The 9,833-nt window shown below is 28.5% G+C and overlaps 4 protein-coding genes across 6 annotated transcripts; 2 read left to right on the top strand and 2 right to left on the bottom strand.

The window, feature by feature from the left end:
- Positions 1-204: 204 nt before the first annotated feature.
- On the top strand, positions 205-2,543 carry Bm7798 (Uncharacterized protein; the record flags this gene model as incomplete). The annotated part of the gene is made up of 8 exons (XM_001895818.2): positions 205-242; positions 635-727; positions 981-1,055; positions 1,138-1,273; positions 1,436-1,473; positions 1,560-1,956; positions 2,155-2,277; positions 2,409-2,543. 8 exons carry the CDS (start codon positions 205-207, stop codon positions 2,541-2,543), a joined length of 1,035 nt encoding a protein of 344 aa, XP_001895853.2.
- A 2,049-nt stretch (positions 2,544-4,592) lies between these two features.
- On the top strand, positions 4,593-5,269 carry Bm199 (the record flags this gene model as incomplete). Of its 3 annotated transcripts, none has more annotated exons than XM_043077871.1 (3): positions 4,593-4,631; positions 4,942-5,052; positions 5,132-5,269. In XM_043077871.1, 3 exons carry the CDS (start codon positions 4,593-4,595, stop codon positions 5,267-5,269), a joined length of 288 nt encoding a protein of 95 aa, XP_042933805.1. The 3 variants fall into 3 exon arrangements, with proteins under 3 accessions (XP_042933805.1, XP_042933804.1, XP_042933806.1); XM_043077870.1 differs by having other exon boundaries at positions 4,593-4,784; XM_043077872.1 differs by lacking the exon at positions 4,942-5,052 and having other exon boundaries at positions 4,593-4,784.
- Positions 5,270-5,898: 629 nt separating this feature from the next.
- Bm14105 (Uncharacterized protein) lies at positions 5,899-6,024 on the bottom strand (the record flags this gene model as incomplete). The annotated part of the gene is made up of 1 exon (XM_043077869.1): positions 5,899-6,024. The coding sequence occupies one exon, from the start codon at positions 6,022-6,024 to the stop codon at positions 5,899-5,901; it is 126 nt and encodes a 41-aa protein (XP_042933803.1).
- A 136-nt stretch (positions 6,025-6,160) lies between these two features.
- Bm8243 (Uncharacterized protein) lies at positions 6,161-7,801 on the bottom strand (the record flags this gene model as incomplete). The annotated part of the gene is made up of 5 exons (XM_043077868.1): positions 6,161-6,295; positions 6,494-6,778; positions 7,177-7,312; positions 7,395-7,469; positions 7,722-7,801. The coding sequence occupies 5 exons, from the start codon at positions 7,799-7,801 to the stop codon at positions 6,161-6,163; spliced, it is 711 nt and encodes a 236-aa protein (XP_042933802.1).
- Between the last annotated feature and the right edge of the window lie 2,032 nt (positions 7,802-9,833).

Here is a 9,833-nt window from a genome sequence, read left to right as displayed (position 1 = left end):
TATATATTGCAATTTTATGAATTTCGGTATTTCTCGGGATTCAAAGATACTAGAAATTTTACAAAGTTTCAGTTTTCAAGGGATTCAAATATAATATAATAATAAAGCAAACATTATCGGTAATTTAGCTGCATTAGATGTTTTAAATCTTAAAACACTCTTCCATTCACTGTATTTTGTTATAAGTAAACTCTAAAGCAGTGGATGATGCAATCTGTCAAGCAGATATGCGGCGGTGCTAGGTGATTGAAGAGGTGGTATGGATGATCCTTCACTTTTTTTTTAAATTTTTTAAAAATTTTGATTTCATAGCATTTTTCGAAGTGTTAATTTTCTCTTCTGTAACCATTTGTTTAGAATATGTTTAGTAGTGTGTATGATAATCTTTCATTTTTCCTCTAATCAATTTTTCTTTAGCTTTCTTAGTTTCTCATCTTTCCATATTCTCATTCTTCACTGGTTATATAAATGTATGAAGTATTCATTAGCGATAGATAGCTATGGCTCTTTTACATATTCATCAGCGATAATTATATATCTTCAAATTAATTTAGCAAATTGGTTATTCGTTGTCGTTATTTATCTTTCTTCTTCATTCTGTCAAAAAATCATATCTAAATTTATGTTATTCCAGGATTGAAACAGAAATGATTACTGATGAAAGTTTAAGGAAAGATGATGAAGAATCGGTTAGTTCTGATGTGAATGTAGAAGATGAGGAACACATGTAAGTTTCTTTTTTTTTTTTTTTTTTTTTTCTACAGAATAATTTACAGTTGCTATATGTTATCCCATCTTATTCATTTCTCATCCTAATGTCGAAAATCTTTCCTTAATATTAGCAATTCTTGTCATTCCTACCAGTAGTATTCAAGTATTTTCTGTTTTGAAATGGCTTCATTTCCGATAATAAAGTAGAAATATTTAGCTTTGGCATTAAATAATAAGTGTGATATGTTGAGAAAGCGAAATATTTTTAGTAATCCTCGAAATAATTATTCGGAATCATTTCTGGAAGATGGACATGGAATCGTTTTTGGATCACAAGAACAAAAGTAAATCAGTTGATTATTTCATTGTAAGTAAGAATTGCTTCTAACATCACAATCTGACTTCATGTGTTTAATATTGTTTTAGACTTATATATGATGGTTTACTATTGAAATATCTAAATGGTGAAATTAAATCTCTAAGTGAAGTTTGTCGACTTGTAAAGGATCAATTAGGACTTGAAATTTCGGCTCCTACGCTATCACGACGTTTGAGACATATTGTAAGTTGTCATCATTTCATCGCTTTTAAATGTTACAGCTTTTGTTTTCGTTTTTTTTTACTTCCAGTTGAACATTATTTTACTTGCTGTGTTTTGAATTTCTCCATCAAAATATTTCATACGAATGTGTTTTGCACAGTTTTATTTTTGTTTCTGTTGCAGAATAGAAATGCAGAATCAAGTGATGAACAGGAAAGGAAGTAAGCTTTTTTTTAAAAAACTGCTTTCGGATTATACACAAAAAAGTAAATAAGCTTACTCATTTGATAGAAATAATCTTATTAAGGAGGAAGATGGGTGTATTGAAAGGTTTCACGATAATGCAGCGTGCCTTGTCGAGTCGTTACAATGCTTCTTTGCTGACAGTGATGGATGATAAAACAAAGGAAATTCGGCAGTATGCATACATGAAAAGTTCCGTGGATGGGCGTAAAGAATATTATCGATGCAACAGATGTTTGCGAGCTAAACGGAAAAGTGGACCTGGTGCTCAAGCATCTATAATAGTTTACGATGGTGAAATAATTGGTGATAAACCGCCGGAGCATCACGTTGATTGTGAACCAGTGCCATATGAAGAAATTGCTTCAATAACCAGCCAGCGCGAAAGTCGCGCATACGAAAGGGAGGAAAACGAACAAGTGCGCCAAGTGTTGCGTAACAGGCAGCTACTCTTAAAGCAGGTACTTTAAAAAAATTTTTCCTGCTTTATAAATGCTTATCATTAGATGTTTATGCAGTTTACTATATATATGTGTTCTGTTTAACTTTCGGAATTTTCTCATAGACATTGTCTTTTTTTTTTTCATAAATATTATGATATTGGTTTAGTGCTCTATCGATCTTTAATTTATGATATAGCCTGTACGCTTTATATTCAGACGGAACCATTAGAACCGCCTGAACTTTCGCCGATGGTAGAGGGTGATGAATTGGCAGAATTTGATGAAGAATCAACTGGTGCGGGATTTGCTGACTCTCAAAGGCAAACAGTCGATCAAAACGTAATGATTTGAAATTGTTCCGTAAACTCAGAGCTTTTCATAAGAGACTGTAAACCTTTTTTTTTTTTTCATTTTATCAAATTTTCTCCATACGGTAAGTTTTCGAAGGAAAGTTGTCTTTATTTTTTTAGAAAAAACGAATGGAACGAATTTTGTCGGCTGTTTTACTTCTTCTCGATGAACTTGATGGAGAAAATTTGCTAACTGTTATTGAAGAGGCACAATTTCGTGTTGCAGAATTACCTAGAAGGTCATTGTTAAGGTGATAGTTCAATGGTAGTAGTACTTTTTAATGTACTTTTTTGCTCTGTGAGTAACGAACTTGATTTTTCATTCACATTATCGTTCATTTGAGTCGTAACATCAATTTAGTGAGTTTATAATCATTTTCAGTTTCACTAACGGTGATATAACTATGAATTGCTTTAATCTTGTCTTCTTTTTTGCTTTCGCAGTTTTTAATTCAGGAGCTGTGTTATCTCAGTGTTACAGCTTTATACTAATGCATATACTTTTATCTAAGTTACTGTTTTGGATAACATAGGTGATAAAAGTGATAATGAAGGGAGAAGTAAGATGAAAATAGCATACTGAAAATGGCAATATTTTGCCAAAATTTACGAAATGTTTTATTTGTTTTGAAATAATTATAATATATTTCTCATTTCCTAGTGAGAAATTCTGTGAAATCATATCTTTTAGAGAGATAAAAGAGAATTAGAGTATCCACCATTCATATTGATCACAAATATGTAATAATAAATTTATAGCATTAAAGCATCTTCATGGAGTTTTGCTTTTTTTTTTCTTCCAAAACAAGGCTTTTCGGATGATAGTGTTAGAGTTATTTTATTCACTATTTTTGATATTACAATGCATATATATTTCGCAACTTTTAATACTCAGTAACTTTAAAAAGTGGTAAAGTAGGATTTTTGTTGGTTAGCTAAATTATCAGCTTTAACAATTCGATTATATTAAAAAAAAAAATACTTAAAGTTGCATGTTACCGATATAATTGTTATAGATATTCTATCTAGTCTTATCTATGTTTTCTTTCATTTTCTTTTCATCATCTCTATCATATATACCATGTCCATAGTGTATGATATTTATATATATATATATATATATATTTAAAAAATTATGTTTTATCAACATTGCCAAAATTTCAAGCATCATTTCATATCGTTCCAAAAGTGAAGTTTTTTTTTTTTCTTTTAACTTTTATTTCTCTGGATTTGTTTATTTTCTACGTTTACTTTGTTGACTGTGAAGTTTTGCTACTGCAATTAGATCTATCTGTTTTTCAACGTCTTTGTTTATTTACTTTTTATTAATTTACATTTATTAGGTTCAGTAATATTTTACATACAGCAATGTGTTGTTACATTCATAATAACATATTGTCACCTAATGACATCATTCTGTAGGAATGGTTGAAAATGTAGCATATTATGTAGGTTATTGTGCACTTCACACATATTTTGGTATCTGAGACATTCTTTTTTTATTCTTTTATATCAATCACAACAACAAATAGAGTATGAAATCGAATAACAACTGTCAGAATAATGTGAACTACAATTTAATTTAGTCATTTCATGGGTTACGTAAGTATCGTAATATTATCAAATCAAAACATTTCCATCTTAACAGATTCATACCGACCTTACTTTCTATACTATGACTGTGACAGTAAAGATGGTAATAACAATGGCATAGATTGCAGTAATAGTAATGAAGATGACAGGAATAACTGTAGCAGTATCTCTAATATAATTTATGTCCCTAGCATATTCCTATCGAAAAATCGATTCGATGTTTCATTGCTCATAGATTTTTCCTTACGTACCTAAAAATGACCACTTGCCAATAGCTGCAAGATTACAATGATTTTAATTTAGGTTTGTATGCAGATTTGTTAATTCATGAGATTCTATACAGTATATAAACTTAGTTCTTATTGTAAATGAATCCTTTTCCTATTTGGAGTTATTACTAATTTGCTTTCATTTATTATTTAAAGTGGCAACTACTAATTTACGAGGTTATTATTGAGGTTTCATTTATTATTCATTGCAATTTATATTATTTTATGAAACAAATTTTAGTGAGTTTTGTATTCACTTAAGAATTTCTAATTCTTTAATAATTATTACACAAAATATAACATAAATGTTATAAATTGTAAATTATGTATATCACAAGATTGGACGTTCCTTCTGTTTACTTAGTAAATGAATAATTTACTTTGATCAGATGAAAACAAAGAAAAAAAATGAATGATAAATAAATAAAAATTTTGATTAAAGATGGCAATGCTAATTGAAGCTAATAAAACATCCTCGAATGTAAGTTTGGATGAGAGAAATCTAAGTGGATCAGAGCGAATTTTTCATGGCGTAACACATAAACCGCAATTATTTGCATTTCTGTATAATAAACGTTATGCAAATTTGAATACTTTATTTTCATCAGTTGATTTAAAGGCTAACCGAGAACAAGTTCCTATTTTTAATATCATTTAACTTCTATCTTTTATATATTCATAGTTTGTAAAATATATTTCAAAAACTTCCTCAATATCTCATACTTCATTTTGATTTTTTTTTCCTTTTTAAACTTATCTGTTATTATGTAAACTTTTTCTTTTTTTTTCAGTTGCTCTATGTAATTTTAGTTCTATTGGCTTTTTACTTGTTATTTGGATGTTTTGCTGAGCTAATTTGTAACATTTTTGGATTTGCTTATCCAGCTTATGCATCTGTTAAAGTAAATTTTCAAAAAAAAAAAAAAATTTCAAAAAATTAATACATGTTATCGAAAATGAAAAATAAAATAATAAATTTAGGCAATTCGTACACCAAATAAAGACGATGACACACAATGGCTAATGTATTGGACAGTTTTTGCTACATTTTCTATAGCTGATTCTATTGCATCTGTAATTACACATTTTTTTCCCATATATTGGATATTTAAGGTGTGAAATTATTTGATGTTAAGAAATTTAAACTTATATTTAAATCATTTATTTATTCTTGCATTTGGGAATGTAACAAAAAGTGCTACATAATTTTTGTTCAGAGTAACAAAAAATTTTTTTTTCAAATTTCTTGAAATGAAATATCTTTTTGACAAGTTCGAAAAATTTTTTATAATTTAAGATATAATCTATTGAACTAGATAAAATAGTAGCAATAGTAGTAATATTATTATTAATAATAATAACAACAATAATAATAATGGTAATAACAATAACAATAATAATAATCATGACAATAAAATAATGATAACAATAATAATAACAACGATAATAATAAAAATAATGATAATGAATGTACAATATAAACATTTTGTTAATTACAGTAAAAGAATACAGCAAAATTTTTGTATAAAAATTTATTTTTCAACTGAATATGCATACTGGATGAGAGATGCTTTAATTTTCTGTTATGTACAGTCTTAACAGGATATGATTTCACAGAATTTCTTACTAAAAATTGCGAAATATCTCATAATTATATCGAAACAAATAAAACATTTCGTAAATTTTGATGAAATATTGCCATTTTCATATTTCTACCTCCTTTATTAAACATTACTACCACTGAACTATCACCTTAACAATGACCTTCTAGGTAATTCCGCAACACGAAATTGTGCCTCTTCAATAACTGTCAGTAAATTTTCTCCATCAAGTTCATCGAGAAGAAGTAAAACAGCGGATAAAATTCGACCCATTCGTTTTTTCTGAAAAAATAAGGATAGCTTTCCCACAAAAATATTATATAATGAAGAAAAAAAAAAAAAAAAAAAAAAAGAAACTTTACAGAAATCATTTCTCTGTTATGGAAAGCTTTGAGCTTACGGAACAATTTCAAATCAATGCCTTATCTTCGACTGCTTGTCTCTGAGAGTCAGCAAATCCCGCACCAGTTGATTCTTCATCAAATTCTGCCAATTCATCACCCTCTACCATCGGCGAAAGTTCAGGCGGTTCTAATGGTTCCGTCTGAATATAAAGCGTACAGGCTATATCATAAATTAAAGATCGATAGAGCACTAAACCAATATCATAATATTTATGAAAAAAAAAAAGACAATGTCTATGAGAAAATTCCGAAAGTTAAACAGAACACATATATATAGTAAACTGCATAAACATCTAATGATAAGCATTTATAAAGCAGGAAAAATTTTTTTAAAGTACCTGCTTTAAGAGTAGCTGCCTGTTACGCAACACTTGGCGCACTTGTTCGTTTTCCTCCCTTTCGTATGCGCGACTTTCGCGCTGGCTGGTTATTGAAGCAATTTCTTCATATGGCACTGGTTCACAATCAACGTGATGCTCCGGCGGTTTATCACCAATTATTTCACCATCGTAAACTATTATAGATGCTTGAGCACCAGGTCCACTTTTCCGTTTAGCTCGCAAACATCTGTTGCATCGATAATATTCTTTACGCCCATCCACGGAACTTTTCATGTATGCATACTGCCGAATTTCCTTTGTTTTATCATCCATCACTGTCAGCAAAGAAGCATTGTAACGACTCGACAAGGCACGCTGCATTATCGTGAAACCTTTCAATACACCCATCTTCCTCCTTAATAAGATTATTTCTATCAAATGAGTAAGCTTATTTACTTTTTTGTGTATAATCCGAAAGCAGTTTTTTAAAAAAAAGCTTACTTCCTTTCCTGTTCATCACTTGATTCTGCATTTCTATTCTGCAACAGAAACAAAAATAAAACTGTGCAAAACACATTCGTATGAAATATTTTGATGGAGAAATTCAAAACACAGCAAGTAAAATAATGTTCAACTGGAAGTAAAAAAAAAGGAAAACAAAAGCTGTAACATTTAAAAGCGATGAAATGATGACAACTTACAATATGTCTCAAACGTCGTGATAGCGTAGGAGCCGAAATTTCAAGTCCTAATTGATCCTTTACAAGTCGACAAACTTCACTTAGAGATTTAATTTCACCATTTAGATATTTCAATAGTAAACCATCATATATAAGTCTAAAACAATATTAAACACATGAAGTCAGATTGTGATGTTAGAAGCAATTCTTACTTACAATGAAATAATCAACTGATTTACTTTTGTTCTTGTGATCCAAAAACGATTCCATGTCCATCTTCCAGAAATGATTCCGAATAATTATTTCGAGGATTACTAAAAATATTTCGCTTTCTCAACATATCACACTTATTATTTAATGCCAAAGCTAAATATTTCTACTTTATTATCGGAAATGAAGCCATTTCAAAACAGAAAATACTTGAATACTACTGGTAGGAATGACAAGAATTGCTAATATTAAGGAAAGATTTTCGACATTAGGATGAGAAATGAATAAGATGGGATAACATATAGCAACTGTAAATTATTCTGTAGAAAAAAAAAAAAAAAAAAAAAGAAACTTACATGTGTTCCTCATCTTCTACATTCACATCAGAACTAACCGATTCTTCATCATCTTTCCTTAAACTTTCATCAGTAATCATTTCTGTTTCAATCCTGGAATAACATAAATTTAGATATGATTTTTTGACAGAATGAAGAAGAAAGATAAATAACGACAACGAATAACCAATTTGCTAAATTAATTTGAAGATATATAATTATCGCTGATGAATATGTAAAAGAGCCATAGCTATCTATCGCTAATGAATACTTTATACATTTATATAACCAGTGAAGAATGAGAATATGGAAAGATGAGAAACTAAGAAAGCTAAAGAAAAATTGATTAGAGGAAAAATGAAAGATTATCATACACACTACTAAACATATTCTAAACAAATGGTTACAGAAGAGAAAATTAACACTTCGAAAAATGCTATGAAATCAAAATTTTTAAAAAATTTAAAAAAAAAAGTGAAGGATCATCCATACCACCTCTTCAATCACCCAGCACCGCCGCATATCTGCTTGACAGATTGCATCATCCACTGCTTTAGAGTTTACTTATAACAAAATACAGTGAATGGAAGAGTGTTTTAAGATTTAAAACATCTAATGCAGCTAAATTACCGATAATGTTTGCTTTATTATTATATTATATTTGAATCCCTTGAAAACTGAAACTTTGTAAAATTTCTAGTATCTTTGAATCCCGAGAAATACCGAAATTCATAAAATTGCAATATATAATTGCTAGAATGTTGCGCGGTAGCCGGCCGAAATGATGATGTTCGATGACAGAATTCAGTAATAATTTGAAGATAAATAAATAAAGGAAAATTTGCTCAAAAGTATTGTTTATGAATGTAGAAAAATATATCGCTTAATTAAGCATACAAATAAGATTATCCTAGACTAAATTAAAATTCAAAATTATTTTAAAAGTTGAAATAGAGTTGTTGAAAAAGTTATGATAGAATTGGCCTACTATCTTTCTCAAAGTTTCCTAACAAATGCTACATTTAAAACACTTTCTCTCCTCTCAATATTATAACAAAATAAGCCGAAATGCTATTATTTTATAATATCGTAGTCATTCGCATAAAAAAATGACAATTTAACATTGAATTATTTTATTTTAATAAAATTAATCATCAAATATGATATAAAATTTTGTTTACATCAGTGCATCGGGGTTAAAGGTTGAAAAGAGCACTATAGTAGCAAAGTAAAAGAGAAAATAAAATTTGTTTTCTTTTTTCTTCCCTCTTATTTACTTACAAAAAAAAATTTTTTTTTCATTTCCTCTAATTCACATAGATTAAATATTATCTAATTTAATTCAAATTATTTACAACGGTAATGGATTGAATCTGTTATTGATTTTATTAATTTAAATTTGTATAAATAATTTTCTTTATAGCTGTTTTATTAGTAGAGTTTATGCAATTTACAATATGTTTTTGTTTAACTTTCCAAATTTTCTCATAAACGTCGTTTCATGCTTTTTTTTTTTCATAAATATTTTGAAATTAGTTTTATTTTTTTTGAAATATTTATAATACTTTGAAAAAAAAATTAGCTTTTCTTTTTGCTCCATCGATCATTAATTATTAAGATGCAGAATTATCTTGAATGTCATTGTTAATTTGATAATTCAATGATAGTGATTTCCAATATACTTTATATTCAGACGGAATATTTAGCATCATTTCATATCGTTCCAAAAGTGAAGTTTTTTTTTTTCTTTTAACTTTTATTTCTCTGGATTTGTTTATTTTCTACGTTTACTTTGTTGACTGTGAAGTTTTGCTACTGCAATTAGATCTATCTGTTTTTCAACGTCTTTGTTTATTTACTTTTTATTAATTTACATTTATTAGGTTCAGTAATATTTTACATACAGCAATGTGTTGTTACATTCATAATAACATATTGTCACCTAATGACATCATTCTGTAGGAATGGTTGAAAATGTAGCATATTATGTAGGTTATTGTGCACTTCACACATATTTTGGTATCTGAGACATTCTTTTTTTATTCTTTTATATCAATCACAACAACAAATAGAGTATGAAATCGAATAACAACTGTCAGAATAATGTGAACTACAATTTAATTTAGTCATTTC

The sequence above is a fragment of the Brugia malayi genome (assembly GCF_000002995.4).
Source record: "Brugia malayi strain FR3 genome assembly, contig: Bm_v4_Chr1_scaffold_001, whole genome shotgun sequence".
Lineage (NCBI taxonomy): Eukaryota > Metazoa > Nematoda > Chromadorea > Rhabditida > Onchocercidae > Brugia > Brugia malayi.
This window is presented reverse-complemented; position numbering and strand designations above follow the sequence as displayed.